At 57.1% G+C, this 19,293-nt stretch overlaps 1 protein-coding gene across 11 annotated transcripts in view; it reads left to right on the top strand.

Moving 5' to 3' along the window:
• The window catches only part of CACNA1C (calcium voltage-gated channel subunit alpha1 C), a 462,295-nt gene extending 454,136 nt beyond the window's left edge, over window positions 1–8,159 (top strand). For all 11 annotated transcript variants that reach the window (XM_012539272.3, XM_049694801.1, XM_012539283.3 and 8 more), the window contains 5 exons: window positions 1,539–1,667; window positions 3,441–3,547; window positions 4,019–4,122; window positions 5,509–5,838; window positions 6,625–8,159. In XM_012539272.3, coding sequence (XP_012394726.1) covers window positions 1,539–1,667; window positions 3,441–3,547; window positions 4,019–4,122; window positions 5,509–5,838; window positions 6,625–6,927 — 973 coding nt within the window. In that variant the 3' untranslated portion in view covers window positions 6,928–8,159. The remainder of the gene's footprint in view (window positions 1–1,538; window positions 1,668–3,440; window positions 3,548–4,018; window positions 4,123–5,508; window positions 5,839–6,624) is intronic.
• Window positions 8,160–19,293: the final 11,134 nt, after the last annotated feature.

Below are 19,293 nucleotides of genomic sequence, written 5' to 3'. Positions count from 1 at the left end.
GGGCCCCAGCACCCAGGACCTACAGGAAGAAAGGTGGAGGGAGACACCGAGCAGGACACAGACAGGAAGGGAGGCCAGAGGCCAGAGCGAAAGGCCACGTGACCCAGTGAGCAGCAGACCAGGGCCTGGAGAGCGAGCAGCTCAGTCTGCGGCACGTTCTGGTGTAGAAGGTCTGCAGCTCAGGGGGACTCAGGCTCGGGGGGCTCAGGCTCACTCCCCACTGCTCAGAAGGACGAACCCCTTTGTGAGGCCTCTCCTCTGTGCTTTGCTCTAAGGAGTCAACACCAAATCAAAAGCGTGTCACGTACGACACCGGGAAGTCCTCAGCTCTGCCCAGCAAATGCCCACAGGCCCGGCTGTCTGCAGTACAGGGAGGGGACCAGCCCCTCGCTGGTCCCCCGCCCCTCCCGAATAGTGCGGCCGGCCCTGAGCCGGGCAGGCAGATGGTGTTACTGGTGGGGACACTAGTCATGGGTGGGCTACATGACTTACCCCAGAGTGTAACTGAACCGGGTCAGAATCAGATCCCCTAGGGTGCTAACCCGGAGGCCCTTCCCCCCCATGGAACCCTTATGGTAACACTTCTCGGCTCCATCGGTGGTCGCGCGTGTGTGTATTTGTGTGTGTGTATGTGTGTGTCTGTGTGTCTGTGTGTGTATGTGTGTGTGTGTGTGTCTGTGTCTGTGTGTGTGTCTGTGTGTGTGTATGTGTGTGTGTGTCTGTGTGTGTGTGTGTCTGTGTGTATGTGTATTTGTGTGTGTCTGTGTGTGTGTCTCTGTGTGTGTGTATTTGTGTGTGTATGTGTGTGTGTGTGTGTCTGTGTGTGTCTGTGTGTATGTGTATTTGTGTGTGTGTCTGTGTGTCTCTGTGTGTGTGTCTCTGTGTGTGTGTATTTGTGTGTGTGTGTCTGTGTGTGTGTGTGCGTGTGTATTTGTGTGTGTGTGTCTGTGTGTGTGTATGTGTGTGTGTGTCTGTGTGTGTGTTTGTGTCTGTGTGTGTGTCTGTGCGTGTGTATTTGTGTGTGTCTGTGTGTGTGTGTCTGTGTGTGTGTGTCTGTGTGTGTGTCTGTGTGTGTGTGTCTGTGTGTGTGTATTTGTGTGTGTGTCTGTGTGTGTGTGTCTGTGTGTGTGTGTCTGTGTGTGTGTGTCTGTGTGTATTTGTGTGTGTGTCTGTGTGTATTTGTGTGTGTGTATGTGTGTCTGTGTGTGTGTGTGTCTGTGTGTGTGTCTGTGTGTGTATGTGTATGTGTGTCTGTGTGTGTGTGTCTGTGTGTGTGTCTGTGTGTGTGTGTCTGTGTGTGTGTGTCTGTGTGTGTGTGTGTCTGTGTGTGTGTGTCTGTGTCTGTGTGTGTATGTGTGTGTGTGTATGTGTGTCTGTGTGTGTCTGTGTGTGTATGTGTGTCTGTGTGTCTGTGTGTGTCTGTGTCTGTGTGTGTGTCTGTATGTGTGTGTGTGTGTGAGTGTGTGTGATGCGTCACCTGCCTGGGGGAGGGGAGGGGCTGGCGGTTGCTGACTTTCGTCTCTACCCCAACACTTCAGGTGCCCCTCCCGGGACAGCCTGATAGCCATGGTGTGTCAGGACGAGGCCCCTCGGGATGAGACTTGTGGCCTGAGGATGGATGAGGACGCCGAGTACGGCAGCGAGCCCAGCCTGATCTGCACGGAGATGTGAGCTTTGCCCTCTCCGGCTGCCCGAGAAGGGGAGGGTAGGGGGTGACGGGCGGGCCCCTGGAATCCTCCTCTGGCAGCAGCAAAGCAGAGGAAGCCCCCCACCCTCATACACACGGTCCCCTCGTTGGCTTGGCGCTTCCTCATGACACGATGTTTTCAGGAAAACTGCTAAACGTTGTTTCCTAGGCTTTCTTGACACGTGTACATATTGACAATTAAATATTCGTGAAACTGCCTATAATAAAGCTGCCAGCAGAGGGCGCTGTTGTCAGCCGTAGCTGAGATTTCCACAGCAGCCGGAATTTTTTAAGAGAAGGGTTTTTAAACTGCAGATCCAGACCCATTAGGAAGCTGTGACATTTGCTTAGTCGGTTACAATCAACACTATTAAAAGAAATCATAGCACAGAATAGCATAGAATAGGCTAGAAAAGGACAATAGGAAATAGCGTATTCAAAGTCACAAAGGTAGTATTACTTTGTGAAGCATTTGTCGCCAAGTCCCATAAAATGTATTTGTGACTGTGAGTTGCGTTCACAAAGTTGACCCTGTGTTAGAAGATTTCCTGAGAGGAACACTTTATCACAAGGAAGGACCAGGCCTTCCAGCTTTCGCTGCTCAGAGGATGCAGATTAACATCTTGATTAACATCAAGAAGAGCATCTGTTCCCACCGTCTAGGCGCTTGGTGCGTGCTTGGTACTTGCAGGCCCTCTGCTAGATGGTGGACGAACCGGCCTCGGCACCCAAGGGAGGCCACAGGCTGGTTCAGGAGCTAAGAGGCTCTCAGAGGAGGAAAATAAAGATTTCCTCAGTAGCTACTCACAGGGTGGTGCAAACAGCGAGAGTACAGGCGCTCAGAGAAGGTCAAGGTCGGAGAGAGGCACCAGGCACGAGGTCACACAGAAGCTGGGGCTTCAAGAGTGGTTACGGTCTGGATACGAAGAAAATGTAACAGGGAGGGTGACCAAGCTGAACGTGACAGGCAAGCACGGTGGCTTTCGTCCAGAACCCTCCCTGCATGTCTGCAAACGCTTGCAGACAACACACCAGGAGCACAGGCTCTGTCCTCAAAGTACGTGGAGTCACACCAGGCACAGGCGGTGGCCTCGTCCGTGACACGAAGGGCTTAGAAGCCACGCGGGCGTCTGGGGTGCAGACGGCTCCGCTAGGGGTTGCAAATTCAGCTTAGGGACTACAGGGGCTGTTTTCAGTGAAGCAGCCCAGGCCAAGGTAGAACAGCGGCTCTCGGGTGCCGCGGATTCAGGGAAGGCAATCGTGGACCCGAGCCTGGCCCTTGGGCACGTCTGTCGTGTGCCCTGGGCCAGGGGGAGCCGTTTCTCACTGAGTGCCCGTTAGAAGGCCCAGGAGCTGTTGACTCACTGGACACCCCCAAGGGCCCGCAGCTGCCCCTCACCGATGACCGCACGTTCGCGCTCTTGCTGACCAAGGGTGGGCAGGCCCGGAGAGTGAGGGGCACAAGCGTGGTCTCGCGCTGGGAGTGGCCGTGGTGGACAGCATCCGCCTGTGAGCACGCCAGTGCAGAGAGGAGCTGCAGGCCCAGAATTTGTTTCCAGCTTTCTCAGCAGCGGTGGTCCCCCTGCCTCGCATCACAAGTGCAGGAGGACACACGGGGCACAGGCGGAAGGAGCCGCGGGAACATCTGTGACAGCAGAGAGCGCGGCCTTTAGAGAGCACAGAGTGGGGGTCCCCTCACTAGGGAAAAAGCAGGCTGCCCGGAGGTTACAGTGCCCAGTGTCCTCTGCTCCAGGCTCTCCTACCAGGACGATGAGAATCGGCAGCTGGCGCCCCCCGAGGAGGACAGGAGAGACATCCATCTCTCTCCGAAGAGGGGCTTCCTGCGCTCTGCCTCCCTAGGTAACCTCAGACCCTCTCTCTGACGGTGCCCCCCCCCCCGTGACGGTGGCCAGGCACACAGGGGTGACTGAGGAACGTCATCTCGTGGGGCTCAAGTGGCCCACGGTTGGGCTGGACCCGGGCTGGACGTGTGCTAATGCAGCACCTCAGTGAGGGGCCCAGGGCGGGGGGAGGGGGCATTCTTGCCCCTCCCTTGGTGTGAGCCGTCGGGGCCGTGTCATCTTCTTCTCTCTCTTTTTTTTTTTTTTTTTAATATTTATTTATTTGGTTGTGCCGGGTCTTAATTGTGGCTCACCGGCTCCTTAATTGCAGCATGCAGGCTCCTTAGTTGTGGCATGCATGTGGGATCTAGTTCCCTGACCAGGGATCGAACCCGGGCCCCTTGTATTGGGACCACAGAGTCTTATCCACTGCGCCACCAGGGAAGTCCCCCGTGTCATCTTCTGTGCTGACCCATCACTTGCTCCACAGGTCGAAGGGCCTCCTTCCACCTTGAGTGTCTGAAGCGACAGAAGAATCCAGGGGGAGACATCTCTCAGAAGACAGTTCTGCCTCTGCATCTCGTTCACCATCAGGTAGCCCCCACTTTGGGACAGGCCACAGGCCACCACCTAGCAGGCTAGACAACCCCGTGATGGTCGTGCACCAAACCCCCCAGACGCCCATCAGCCTTCCTGTCCAGACCACGGCTGTGTCCCCACCCCTGGCCCTAACAGCCCCCGGGGAGGGGGCTCTTCCCACACGAGGACCGTGCTCTCCCGGGCGGGAGACCCGGGAGGTCCTCCTGGACAGCAGGAGCCCCTCTGGAGGCTGGAAGGACCAGCTGCTCCGGGTCGGCCTGAGCATTCTCCTCCCAGTGGCCAGATGTTCCCTCCCCAGACATGGCTACACGACAGGCAGGTGCGGTCACACCTGGAGCCATAAGACACCTGGACATTTAGCTACACAAAAATCCACCCACTGGAATATGGAGATGACCAGAGAGTGTTCCAGCAGGTGGTCAGGGACAGGGATGATGTCAGGAAGGCGGGTCCGGGCAGATTCAGCAGTTGAACCGGCTCTTGGCCTGGGTGATGCCAAAAGATGGCGAGATCCAAGTCCCCAGCACCAAGCTGCTCTTAGGACCCTAGAACTGATGGAGATTTCCAACAGCTAAACAATTGGGGGCTGAACTAGATTCTCCCACCTTCTTCCCTCTGTGATTACACACTCCCTTACCACGGGCCTCTGCTTTAAATGACCTTTTTATCCCCAGAGGCATTCAGTGCCAATCACAGCTTACAGTCGGCCTAAGGCAGCCAGCATGGCTCTGCCAGGGCGATGGTATTTCTGCTCAAGGAAGTACACGATTTTGCTCGGCCTGTGTGCCAGCGCACGCATACGCGTGGTCTCCACAGGGCTTTCTGGAACGTCGAGCAGAGCCTTATGCTTCCCTCAGTTGCCCAGGGACCCGGGACCCCAGACTGGGGGCCCTTGAGAGCAGTGGGCAGGGAGGCCAGCAGCCTGGGGGACACCGCGCGTGCTTCTCTGAGGGATTTCTAGAAGCTGATTTCACCCGTCTCTGCTTATCGTGAAGGAAAACCTCCCTCGATTTACAGCCTCCCCCTATGCTTCTGAGCTGCCCTCTGACCCTTGCGGCCACGTCCCCCCCCTGCCCCTCGGGCTGAGCCTCCCCACCGGGCAGTGTTGCTTCCTCGGACCCATCACGTCAGAGCAGGTGGAGAGGATCCGTGGCTCACGGGGGACGGGGCCAGGGCTAGAGAGCAGGTGACCTGGATCCCACTGGCCCGTGGCTTTCTGAGCTTAGAGGAGAAAGGTCCCTGCAGACTGACGGTCACAGAGTCTATTTAGGGCGGTTGAGACCGGCTCCAGGTCCGGGTGCCTGACCGAGAGGGTGCGAGCATCGGGCAGTGGGACACGGCTGAGGCCCCCTGACCCGCACTCTCGTGTCATGTCCACAGGCGCTGGCGGTGGCGGGCCTGAGCCCCCTCCTGCAGAGAAGCCATCCCCCTGGCGCCCTCCCCCCGCCGCATGCAACGCCCCCTGCCACGCCTGGCCCGGCCTGGCCCCTGCGGCCTGTGCCCACCCTGCGGCTGGAGGGGGCCGAGTCCAGCGACAAGCTCACCAGCAGCTTCCCATCCGTCCACTGCGGCCCCTGGGCCGGGGAGCCCACGCCCTGCGGGGCCAGCGGCGGCATCCGGAGGGCCCGGCCCGTGTCCCTCACTGTGCCCAGCCCGGCAGGGCCCCAGGGCCGGCCCTTCCACGGCAGCGCCAGCAGCCTGGTGGAGGCGGTGAGTAGGCCGAGCTACGCGGGCCGGGCAGGGGCCCCACGGGCAGAATGGAGGGGCCCTGTGGGGTGTCAAGTGTCCTGGCCAGAAAGACCCTCAGTCAGGTCTCAAGTCCACGTGAGCGCCCAGCCCGGCCGAGGAAGGGAGGTCACACTGGCCGGGGAGCAGGGGAGCCATGCGGGGGGCTGTGAGGGCACGTGGGGTGGGAGCCGCGGGCGGGGGCTGGGGTGTATTCCAGGCTCACCTGCTGCTCCCCGAGGCCTCCAGGAAGGGGGCAGACGCTTCGGGACAGAGCGGGCAGGGGCTGGGTGTGTCCTGCACATACACGCGTGCACACACACACACACACACACACACACACGCATCGTCCCCGGGATCCTCACCCCCAGAAACGCAGCCAGTGGCACTGGGCCAAGTGTCACCAGAGGAGAGTGAAGACTCCTGGAAGGAGTCACGTGGGCATCCTGGGGCGCCGGGTGGGTGGGAGGGAAGGACCAGGGCCCCTGTGGCCTCCGTGCGCCCAGGTTGCCTGGGTTTGAGGACAGTGCCCCTGCCCCGCCGTCTCTCCTCTGGCCCGCACGCCCCTAATGCCCGCAGGGGTGCTCCGTCCCACTCCTGCCCGGTGCGCAAGCACACACACGTGTACTCACATGATGCGCACACACACGAGTACACGCACGCGTGTACACACACTCTCCTCCCGAAGTGACCAGTCGGAAGCCCCTGCGCCGGCCCCGAAGGGAAGAGCCGGGCTCAGGAGTAACGCCGTCCCGGCCCCCTCTCCCCCAGGTCTTGATCTCAGAAGGACTGGGGCAGTTTGCTCAGGATCCCAGGTTCCTCAAGGCCACCACCCAGGAGCTGGCCGACGCCTGCGACATGACCATCGAGGAGATGGAGAGCGCGGCCGACAACATCCTCAGCGGGGGCGCCCGGCAGAGCCCCAACGGTACCCTGCTCCCGTGTGCACACTGCAGGGACCCGGGGCCAGACCGAGAGGGGGGCGCGGAGGACGCGGCCTGGGCGCCCAGCCCCGAGCCCCGCCAGGGCGGAGAGGAGCCCCGGGACAGCAGGGCCTTCGCCAGCAGCCTGTAGCAGCCGGGCCGGAGATGCCGGGTTTTTATTTGTCTCCATGTTCCTAATGGGTCCGTTTCAGAAGTGCCTCACTGTTCTCGTGACCTGGAGTTAACCGGAACAGCGTCTTCATTCATTTCGTAGGGACAAGACCGAGTCGGCGGCCAGGAGAGAAGCAGCCGCGGTCCGTGTCCGGCGGGGAGCGGTGGGGGGAGGGCGCGGGCACCAGGGAGGGCCCCCCACCCCCCGCGGCCGCCTCGGCTCCCTCAGCCCTCACCCAAAGGACCCTACGCCAAACGGGTGTCTTTCAACTCTGCTTGTCAAGAACTCGTTTGCACATATTCTGTACGCGCCTCACTGTCCCCATAGAGCCAGGGCCCTGTGCCTTCACGGCAGGAAGGAGGCCCCGGCCAGGCCCTGGGGAGGGGAGGGCGCTGCAGCTCCAGGCTGGCCACGCCCCCTGCGCCACCCGCGTCTGGACCCCCTTCCCACCCGGCCACGGTCACAGCCACGCCGCACCGTCGGCGCCGGGGGAGCGCGCACGCCCGCCGGGACAGGACCGGTGGTGCTGAGCGTCTGTCCAGCGCTCTTTTGTTTGGGGATTTGACATTTTTCTTCACAGCATGTTGCAGTTTTCATTTGGGGGGTTTTGTTTTTTTATACTTTTGTTTTCCCAGGGGGAGGGAGGGAGAAGAGTGTTTACAAAGTTTTGCAGCCACCCACCTTACCGTTTTCACTTTTGCAAATGTAAATCGGGTTCAGTTTTGTTGTATTATTTAACGGTCGTGGTTTCCTTTTCTACGGAGGACTCAACAGAGCCGCCGTGGGAGAGTTTTACCGGCCGTGGTGTACGCCCGATAGTTCGTTATCATTTCCTTAGGTAGTGACAAGATTTCTTCGGTTTGGTTTCATAACTTAAAGGTGATCAGCAATGCACTTGGTAGGGTCTTGCACAAATGTGTGTAGTAGCACGTGCCCGAGAGAGGAAGCAGCACGGGTCTCTGCGAGTGTGTGTGCCGTGTGTACGGTGGGGTGTGTGTGTGCGGGCGCGGGCTGAGTGCAGCCACGCCACGCCCGGGCCGCCAGTCCGCCCGCAGTTCCCCTTGGGGCGTAAGGGTGGGGAGCTGTAAATCTGGGGCCGTTTGAAAGCAAAAGCAAACCACTGTCTCTGCTTCTGAAACGGGAATCAGTAACTGCATTTTCTGTCCCACAAGATATGCAAAAACAATGCAATAATATTCATTTTAAAAACACAGTTGTGAGTTGTGTTGGCATTAAAACCGTGTTTGAAAAACCGCACAGAAATTTAAGGGGGAAACTCAGAAGGCGTTTTGCTTCGATTTGTTCCGTCGAACGTTTCACTGCATTGAGGGTGTTTCTGCTGAAGAGATCGTTATACTTGAATTCAGGTCAGTCTCAGTATTTTACAAATATTTTTTTAAAACTGAATTGCAGTTGTGCCAGGCGAATATAATGAATTAAGTTTGTTTTTGGATTCACTTCTTGTATATTTGCTGCATGTAAGTAAATCATTTTGTATTTGGCGTGTGACAAGCTTCACCTTTGAGCTCTTAAGTGCTTTTCTACGTGTGGCTGGGGAAAAGGGGGACAGCTTTTCTTGTCATTTGTGTGACAAGTGCCGGCACTACCCGTGTGGGTCCCGATGCAAGCTTGGGCATCACTGTTTTGCATATCTTGTGTTCTCTTCCATTTCCCTCAGTTTTCCCCAGACGGGGTAATAGGTGCATCTGTGTCTTGCTTTGAGAGACCAGGACCCGTCTTTTTCCCGCGTCCCTCTGTCTGCTCTGCCCTGGTTTTCAGAGTTGGAATTTCTCCGGGGAGAGCCCTGCACTGTGAGGGGCCGTGAGGCGCCCTAAGCCGCCTCTTTCGTCACCGGGTCCCCCCTGGGAAAGGTGGCTGACCTTACCCTTCACCACCCCCCGCCCTGGCACAAGCGTTCCTTAGGGAAGTGCCCACTGACCGGGAGGGGGGAGGGGAGGGGGTCCTCAGCCGACAGCAGGGGCCAGGCAGCAGGTGCATCCCGTCCGTCCAAAGCCAAGTCCGTCCTGCTCGCTTCTCCATCTTTCATTCATTCTGGAACAGGATGTCCTCCAGCCCACCCCTCGCAGTACGGCAGCCACGGAGGGGCAAGGACCGGGGGCGGGCGGTGCGTGGGGAACTCGTGGTGAGGGCAGGGCCGGAGGCATTGTGGGGGCGTCTCTCTGCCCCTGCACCCACCTGGACATCACCCGGGTGCTACATCCTTCAAACAAGTTCCAACAGTGACTGATTTGGGGGAAGCAGGACCCAACTGTTCATCCAGACCTTCCCCGTTGAGTCTCTTCCAGCCCCGGGCTCGCTCAGCCCTTCTTGGCTCTGACTTACATGAGCAACTTAGAAGTCAAAGCCGGGCAGCGCCCGCTGCTCCGTGAAGATGAGTTTTCCTGTGGTGGACGGATGCGCACGCCCCCAGGTGAACACATACAAGGGCTGCTCCCTATTCCTCCAAGCCCAGCCCTCCAGTCTCTGGGCTCCTTCTCGGTGCCATTGAGGTCTTGTAGGAGTTACATTCAGGTCCCTTGTCCCGTTTCCCTGAACGTCTGCCGCGGCTGCTAGGGTCCTAGTTCTGATGGAGAGCGGAGCCCTTTGGGGTTGATCCCCAGCTCTTGCTGTGCATTTGGCCCCTGGATGGAGCCGTGGACGCTTAGCTGACCTCACACACGCCGGCACGCACTCGGCCTTCTTGTGCTGTCTTCTGTTTTCCTTCTGGGCTTTTCGTCTGTGTCACCGAATCTCAGCGACCGGCTTGTGCTGGGCTTATGACAGCTACTCCCAGGGCTCCGCCAAGCACACACCGCCCCCCCCCATCACCGCACGCACCGCAGGCGTGCTTCTCCTTTGCCGTCAGCTCTGTCTCTGTCGGGAAGACCCATCCAGGGGCGGGGGGTCTTCCCGGGCCAGAGCGCAGGACCAGCGAGGGTGGGACGGACACGCGGCACCCATCCTCCCAAGCCTCATCTGTGGCGTGGTCTCCACCTCTGTACCCAGAACAGAATCTTCCCACGACCCTGGAAAGCAGAACTGTTGTGTCTTCTGAAGCCCTTGAGCGGCAGGAGAAAAGCCATGATGGCCAAGGACCTGAAGGCCTTGAGGAGTTTAGGCTCAGGGTTTGGTGAAGCTGGTCTGTGTTTGTCCCCTGAGGGGCCAGCCTCTTGTTTCCATCTTAATCTTACAGTTACTCACGTGCTTGACTTGATTCCCGCTGTTTCCTTTCCACCCCCCTCCTAGAAAGTTCTATTGGGTCTTGGGCTAAGATGCAGACATTTCCCCCAGATTTTGGCTTGATCCGTGAATTTTTCTCTGCTTTGCTTCAGAAGCTCTTCGTCCAGTCTCTTCCCTCATCTTCTCAGTCTGACTGGGACCCAAGGCTCTGCCTTACCCGTCTTTATCCTCCTCCACGCCGCGGCTTCCGAGCTGCGGGGCCTCGTCCTGAGCTGCCCGTCACTTCCTGCCGGCCGTCCTCCCGCCACACCGTCTCCCCGTCAGTTAGCTGAGGCACCCTCCAAGGCCAATGTAATGTCTTTCTGAGGAAGAAGAGCCCCTGAAAGGGAGGAGCTTGGAGGTCATCGAGGGGGTGAGGGCTGCTTTCCAGGGGCCAGTTGAGAGTATGTGTCCCCCACCCCATAGGCCAAGCAACAGAGCGGAACTTAGACCAGCACAGGGAGGAGGCCGCGTGGTTGAGGCCTGCAGCCTCGTCAGACCATCGTCACAGGCATTGCTAGGCACGGGGGTGGCAGCTCCGCACCGAGCGAGACCTGGAAGGACGGGCGTGTCACTGTCCAAGAGGCCAAGGGCCGGGCGACCTGGTGTCGACCCTCTAAGCCGCTGGTCGGTCGAACCAGAGCCCAGGCCAGGTCTGTTTTCTTAAAGACCAGGCTCTGGTCTGTGGAAAGTACCAGCACTGAACCGAAGGGAAACTGGGGCAAAAGGGGGCATGTTTTGACCCCCTGTGTCTGCTCCCGTTTTGTGGAAGGAAGTGTCCGGTGTCACTGCCCGCCGTGGCCAGGACAGCGGAGAGGCAGAGGCCTCAAGATCGACCGTAGAAGAAGAGAAAAATAAAAGTGCTCTGGTGCTGTTTTCCCAGCCAAACCGTTGTCTCTGGCCGGTAGGGGTGTCTGCCACCCTGTCCCCCTCTCTGCGGACACCCCTCCCGCGTGTGGGCCACGGGCTCCAGTGGGACGACAGGCGGGCGGGGGGATACCCCGAGGTCACCACGGGAAGCCAGCACCCAGCTCTCCTGGCAGCTGCGCCCGCATCGGGGTGGGCCTCCCTCCCTTTCCCCAGCCCCCCGTTTTCCCTCTTCCCCCGGTTCAGTGAGAGCGGGCCTGTGAGCAGATTCTAACATAGTTTCTTTGTGAAGCCATTTCTGGTCGTAACTTTATTTATTTATTTATTTTTGTTTCCAACGAGACCCTGCTTTGTGAGGCCAGGCAGCAAACCATCAGGTAAATGCGTTTCTGCCAGGGTTCCGCATCGCTGGGGAGAGACCCACACGCGCGCACGCCGACACGTGCTCTTGCACACGCACACGCGCACGCGCCCTGACGGGGCAGGCGCTGGCCCCCGGGCTGGGACCAAGGCGCCTGGCTCTGTCCTCCTCTCAGAAGGCTGCGTGCTGACTGGAGAGAGAAGCAGCGGTGCACCCCCGGGTGGAAATGTGCCGTCCAGACTGAATTCTATGAACTAAATATCATTTCTCTTCATGGAGAAAATACCACCACTCTTAAAGTCAAGATTTTTTCTTGCCATGATTTTAGGAGGCTTGGTCCACAGCAGGCGGGTGGCGAAGGCCCTGAGGCTCCCTGGGGTCTTAGAACAGCCTCCCTGTGGGCTCTCTGAAGGGGAACTGGCGATGCAGTGGAATATGTGGAATGTACCGTTAGGCTGAGTTGGGCAAATCGCTGAGCCCTGAAAGCAGTCGGAGGTGGGACCCTCCGTGGACATCCCCTCTCTCCTCTAGATCAGGGACACCCAGATGGGGACTAGAGGGCGGAACAAGGGTTTGGCTGTCACGTCAGCCGAGCCCACAGCCTCCTGTGGGTTGGGGCTGCCGTGCTGCAGGTGCCTCCCCTTTTGTGGGGCCTCCAGGCGCCCAGGTTTCAGAATAAGTAGTGTGACTTGGATGCGGCTCCTGGAAAGGTAGTGTGACACTCAGTCCACGTGAATCAGACATTTACACCAATTCACCACCTGGGAGGACTCGTAAGTGAGAACACGTTTCACCGAGCTCACATCTGAGCCGCTCTGGGGTCAGAGGCTGCCTGTTTCAGGGGAGGGCCATGTCTGTAGGAGACACGGAGGGGGGCACAGTGCTTCCTAGTCACGGTGCGGCCCGGAGGCTCCCGCTCCGCCACCCTTGGTGCCCCTGGGTTTGTGGGCCGGCGCGAGGGAGAAGGGGCAGAAGTCGCCACCCGCTGCCCTGGCTCCTGAGGGCGTGGCCTGCGGGGCCCCAAAGCCCAGAGCAGGGGGCAGGGGAGGCCCTGTCCCTAGACGGGTCACTGGGTTCCAAGCCCCCCTCCCCCGAGATGTCCCACCGTGGAGACACCATGCTGAGGCTTGAAAGGGAAAAACAGAGCTTGGGACTCAAGGGTAGACGGTGTTTAAAGAAACAACCCAGCACCAAGGTCTCCTTCAGAAGGCGGCCCTGGGGACCCCGACGCCGAGGCCCCGTACTGCCTGCACGTCAAGGGCATCCACCCACCCTCAGAGTCGGGCCTCGACCTCCCTGCCTGCCCCCTCCACTGTTCTCCCAGAGCCTTGAGGGAATAAGGTCTGGCTCTGGAGGCTGGGATGTCCAAGGCACAAGCAGGTCTGGACTAGTCTGTGATGTAGCAGCAAGAACCACCGTGGAAAACACACGTCCACTAAGAATCAGGGTGACGGGCCCCCCGTTGGTTGGTGAAGCTCCGGAGTGTCTATCGCTGTCACAATTTCCCTGTTTTATTTTGACGCCCCTGAGCTACCAAGACAAGGTCCTCCGTGCGGGAGGTACGGACGCAGCCCCTCCACCCGCCTCGCCTCTCGTCCCGGCTCGGACCCCCTTCATCCTCCGACCCACCGAACCATGCTCGTTCTCAGAGGTCGGGGCCCCCACTGCCATCGCCCCTGCACCCATCCCTTCCCCACCCCCTGCGTCCCGTACACCTCCCTCCGGGCCCTGCGGCTTCACAGCCTCATGTTGTAAATACTGTTGTACAGTTTGTAATCATCAAATCACCCCAAGTCAGCGGCCTCGCCTGGGTCCCTTCTCACCTTGAGAAAGACCAGGGAATCGAGAAGAGCTTCAGGGCCATCTCTGTGTGAGACGCTATGTATATTCCTGTAAGATTGCATTTTTATCTAAGGAATGATGTTATTTAAAAAACAAACCAAAAAAAAACAAAAAACAAGAATTGCAAATAAATTTCTTAACAATGTCTACGTTGGTTCGGTCGGGTCACCCCTCTCGCCTTCTCGTCCCGTTTCCTAGACTCACAGAAACACCTTTAACTCTCAGACGACGCTCTCATCCTCCAAAGGGGAGGACGGCCGGGGGAACGCGGGGAACCTGACCCCGGGGAATCAGACCCCGGGGAATCAGACCCCGGGGATGGTCTCTGACCTCATTTCAGCAACTCGTCTCATCACCCAGGTCTTCCTTCCAGTGAAAAGGTTAACAGAAGAATGGTCAAAGGTTGACCTTCCAGTGAAAAGGTTAACGGAAGAATGGTCAAAGGTTGACAAGGGACAATAGGAGAAATTAAATGGTTGACCCGCAGAAGACAAGAGCTGCCCCCACCCCACAATCGGGAAAGGCACAAAATTGGTTTTGGATGAAGGAGAGGGAGGGGGGAAGGAAGGGGAGAGAGGTCGGGGGATGAGAGCATGTGTGTGAAAGTACTTTGGGGACTTTCCTGGCGGCCCAGTGGTTAGAACCCCGCGCTTTCACTGCCGAGGCACAGGTTCAGTCCGAGGTCAGGGAACTAAGACCCCGCAGGCCTCATGGCGCGGCCAAAATATTAAAATAATAATAATAATAATACTTTGAAGGCTATAGATAGGCAAGTTGTTTTCTTTTTTATTAGACAAGACAAGACTCAGACAACCTTTCAGAATAATTCCCTGTGTCAAAATAACTTGTCCCAGAAACAACGTCTTAGTTGGATACAGTTACGAGATCGTCCCCGTGGACGATCGAGTCCATTCCGGCAATTACGAGTCATTGCCGCCCTCCCTCCTCCTCTGCTGGAGCACCCTCGGCCCCAGCCCTGCCCCCCAACCTGGACCCTGGGCTCTGGAGTCCAGGCTCGAAGGAGAGGAACACGTGTGGAGGCTGCTTGTCCAGCTTCCAGAGCAGGAGCTGGGACCTCAGGTCACAGTCAGCTGGGAGGTATCACTAGGTAGCAGCAATGACTGCAGTGCCAAAGTTTGAGAATGATGCTCTCAACCATCCGGAACAGACTGGAGACTTGCCCTGTGATGAACCTGCTCTGCTTGCATTTTGAATGCTTCCTCAAGTGGGACGGAAGGAGCCAGGCTTCGCCCTGAGAGTGGTCACCACGCGAGCAGCCCTCACGCATGGGCGGCCTCCCTGCTACTCTGCTCTCTGGGTCAGCGTGTAGGCCCGGCCAACCCCTCCCCATCCTCAGGTCTGCTTCTGCCCGCTTCCTCCTTTCTCCCCACAAGGGGGTGTGATTGTTGGTCTGACTGCCCAGAGAAGTCGATATGCATTGGGCCCATTACAAGGGGGCAGGATGGCTGTGTGGTGGAAAGTCAGTGGACACACCTGACACTCTCTCCTGTGCCTGCTTTTTCCCGCCTTCTTTCTGTGTTTCCCCGTCTTGCTCCCTGTCTGCACGCGGTTTGCCAGGTAGGTGGGCTCGGGAGGCTCTCAAGGCCCTGCTCTCAGAGGCCCATCTGGACCCATCAGCCCAAAGGTCAGGCCGCAGGAAATGGGTCTGGAAGACCCTCGGCTGCCCGTGAGCCGAGTGAGGGGCTCAGCCCAGCCTTGACGGAGCCCTACCGTGAACATTATCGACACCTTTCCAGCTAATAACAAAAGGCACCTACGCTTTTCATGGGCTGCAGCTCCTTGTACATAATTTCCTTTCTAATGCAGTCATCAGGTGAAAAAATTCCCTTGGAGCCGCAGCTCCGTTTGGAAGCACTGAACGCAGCCAGCGCCGGCCAGGGTGCTGCTGGGACGGTCCCCACTTCTGGGATGGTGTGCAGGCCCCTTCCCTGAGCAGAGGTGCCCTCTGTCCTTTGGAAGTCCCATGGGCTAGGAGCTCACACAGACGCTGAGTGGCCCGGGGGGGACCGAGCCAGCTGTCAGCCCCAGGGCCACACTTCTCCCCCTGCTTTATGACCCTGGGCTGGACCCTGTGGCATTTCTCCTTTGCTGGATGCCTTGAGGTTGGGTTTGTCAGGAGACAGGACAGATGTCCTGGAAGGGCCCAGGAGGCCATGGGGAAAGACGGGAATTCCTCCCAATGGGCTGCTTCTTAGTGCAGCAGCCAGTGCTGGGGGTATGGGGCCAGAGGCGGCCACCTTGGGGGCCCCGTGAGCCGGCTCCCTGCCCGCTCTGGCCGGCCTCTCCGTCCCCCGCAGATGGCTCGCCCTTGTGCAGCCGCACCGTCCTCCACGTCCAGGCTCCCTCGGCCCTCGCGGCAGAAGCTGCCCTCCGGTACTTCCATAAGCCTAGAGTCCTCTCTCAACCCCTGTAGGTAGTTAACCACCTCTGACTCATTAACCAGTCTTTGTGTTAGCCTCTCCCTGTTCAAATGACTGGACGGAGTTCTGCCCCTGACTGAACATACCAGTAACACCCGCGGGGCCCTTGCGCGTCCCTCTGCCTGGAGTAGTCGTCACCTGGATGAGTAAGTACTCAGACGCGGTTATGCACTGACCACTCGGCATCCGGTCCTTCCTGTGGTTACGCTGACGCCCTGAGCAGCCTCCATCTTTTCTCTGAAACAAGAAGCACAGATCTGACCGCTGGGCACCATCGCCTGCAACCAGATGAGCCCAGGACAGTGGGGGTGAGGGGCCTGCTTGTGATACAAGCCAGACCTTGACTCCAATTCTGGGAACCTGACTGAGAGCCGTGTCACCACTGCCTACAAGGCCCAGAAACAGGCCCAGATTCTGAGACCACGTGCTTATACCCCCATGGTCCAAAAAAGTACTTCTTGAGTCCCTAGTATGTACCTGACACTGTTCTGGGCGCTGGGCAGAGAGCAATGCTTGGCTCTGGTTCTGCCCTACCCCACCCGTCCCAGGAGTAACCCTTCTTCTAACAACACCGAGAATGCACTGGGTGAGGCCTCACCCACAGGCTAGAGTCTCCCCACAGCCCAGCTGAGGTTCTAAGGGGGGCTGCACAGGCCCTGCACACAGTCTGCACAGAGATGCCAGCCTGGGGTGGGAGTCAAGGTGCATCTGGAGGCTTTGTGCCTGGGGGCGGGGGTGGGGTGGGTGGGGTGTGAGCCCAGCAAGGTCATGTATCTGTGAGAGTATGTGCGACGGAAGGTGCTGGGCCCAGCGCAGAGCCAGTGGGTCATTCAGGACGCTGAGCTGGCCTCTGCAGGGGCTCCATTATCCAGGGAGAAGGGGCAGAAGCAGCAGTGGCCTCGGTCCCTGGCACAAGCCCCTTAGGCTGGGGCTGGGCCAGCTGCTGGAGAGAGCAAAGGGGAATTGCCTCCTGGGACGGCAGAGAAGCACGCCTGCGCAGACGCACTGAAGCTGAGACCACCCGGCTTCCGCTGGCTCCTGTACCGGGTGGGCCCTGCTGCCAGTGTGCTCGTTTTCTATGCTGGGCAACAGATTTCCACAAACTTAACAGCTTACAGCAACACACTTGTATTATCCCACAGTTTCTGTGGGTCAGGAGCCCAGGCTGAGTCCTCTGCCATCCACGGCACACTGGGCTGTGCTCCCATCTGGGGGCTTGACGGGAAGAAGCCCCTTCCAAGTTCATTTAAGTCGTGAGCAGAATTCGATTCCTTTGCGGTTGTAGGACTAATGCCGAAAGCTCAGCTTCTCTGCACGAGTGCCACATCGAATCTCAGAGACAGAGTTTTGGGCGAAGCAGAAAAGAACAGCTTTATTGCTTTGCCGGGCAAAGGGGGACACGGTGGGCTCCTGCCTCGAAAACTGTGTCCCAGCCCCAGAGGACTTGATGAGGGGTTTTATAACAATGGTTCCCGGCTGGGCTGCTGGCAGATGACGGGGTGCGCAGGGTCTCAGGCGGTCGGTCTTCTAATCCTGACGAGCCGCTCTGGTCCCGTTAGTCTCGCCTCAGGCTGCTCCTTCCTTGATGAGCAACTGTTCGAATCCGCCCTTTGGAACCCGGGGAAGGTCATGGAGGCTAGAACCTTGCCTACAAGAGATGGGGGACCGTAGGGCCTCTCTCGGTTTCAGGACTGAGGTCCCCGTTTTGCTGCTGGCCATCAGCTGGGGGCCCCTCTCACCTCGAAGAGGACGCCTGCACTTCCTTGCCGTGCTCCTCCCCCCAAGGTCCCTCCCTTCAAAGCCAGTAAGGGGGAGTCTTCTATCTCATAGGCGTGACATCTGGTGGGTTAAAAGCAACTCACGGTTCCTGACTGAGCTCAGAAGGGAGGGATTAGGGCTTCCCTGGTGGCGCAGTGGTTGAGAGTCCGCCTGCCAATGCAGGGGACACGGGTTCGTGCCCCGGTCCGGGAAGATCCCACATGCCACGGAGCGGCTGGGCCCGTGAGCCATGGCCACTGAGGCTGCGCGTCCGGAGCCTGTGCTCCACAACGGGAGAGGCCACAACAGTGAGAGGCCCGCGTACCGCAAAAAAAAAAAAGAATCTGATGAAGATTATGAACTCTTTATCCAGGGAAAAGCACATTCACCAATAAACATTTGGCAAATCATTTCCAAGAGTTTACCAACTTCCTACAGTCTATCCACGGGCTTCAGTTTAACGATCCCGGGGGCTAAATGCCTTTTTTTTTTTTCCAGTGGCTCTCTCTGGTTCTAAGTCTTCTTAGAAATGGAAACAGGAAAGTAGCAATTTCCATCCTTGCTAAAACATACCCCCAAGAACGGTGCTGCCATCCCTCGCCACATGTTCTGATGGCCAGGATTCTGGAAAATCCCTGTGCTCTGAAGATAAGCGATTTAGGCAAGAAGCCCCGTATAGCTGTTCATTTGCCTCCCGGAAATGAAAGCTAATCACCTGTAGAATCTGACGGACCCCTCCCCTCAGGTGATCTCTCTCCATCTTTCAATCTGTCCCATAAAATGTTTAGCAATTGGGAAATTCAGCTTTTGCTCAATTTAGTTGGGGCTGTTGTGTTGAATTTAAATAGACACGTTGTAAATAAAATCATTTTGAAATCTTTTTCTATCAGAACAACAATTAAATTGAGTAAAGTAGGAATTCTATTAAAACATCGTTGTAAAATCTTTCAAAAGTATAACTTTTTCTAGCTCTATCACTGAAACTGATCCACAGGAAAATCACCAATTCAGACTCATGGAGCAATTTGGTAATGCTGACCTTAACAATAAAACTGTTATTTTTCCTGCTGAAATGGGTTTATTCAGGAATAGCAAAGGAATTGTAATTTGGAAGAAGCAAGCTATAGCAAAAGCCATAGGCAAACCCAATGAAGGAGAGGAATGAAACATTTATAAAGAAAAAGGAGGAAGTTGGGACGGGTTGTTTTGAACAAAAGCCTTTTGAAGAAAAGTGAGAGTCCAAGGTGATGATGCATCGGTGCTCACTGGCTGAGTTGCCGGGTGATTTCTTATAGGGGATGCAATGCATGTCTTCTCCTGTTGGGGACTGTGACTGATGATTTCTTCCCATAATTGACCTCAAGTGGTACCTGCGTGAGAGCTCTCCCTTCTGTCCTCCCAACTCTATTTTAGTGAGGTTTCCCTTTACTTATTTTCACAATATGCAGCCCTAGGACCCTGAATGGGGTCTCTAATACACCACCAAAAGAACCAAAGCTTGGTGAAAAGTAGCTAATTCCGTACATTGTTGCCTGAAATACCTTATTCCTGGAAAGCAAGATGCTTTCAGACCACCTGGTGGCACTGAGAACACAAGAACAAGCTCAAAGGATCGTCAGCTGGCCGAGATGTTACGATTTGAACACGAAAGAGGAAACAATCATTATATTTCATTGGAACAAATCTGAGAAAACTCATGAGCCTGTGATGGTATTCCAGAAGGGGGAAACATCAAATGTACTAGAGGGAAACTTCAAGTCATGAAACAGATGACATCAAAGGTACTAGAAGGACATTTCAAGTCATGAAACAGATGATTATGTAGGATATATTCATGATGATCATGTTACTGATATT

Source organism: Orcinus orca, chromosome 11 (assembly GCF_937001465.1).
Source record: "Orcinus orca chromosome 11, mOrcOrc1.1, whole genome shotgun sequence".
In the NCBI taxonomy this organism is placed as follows: Eukaryota; Metazoa; Chordata; class Mammalia; order Artiodactyla; family Delphinidae; genus Orcinus; species Orcinus orca.
This window is presented reverse-complemented; position numbering and strand designations above follow the sequence as displayed.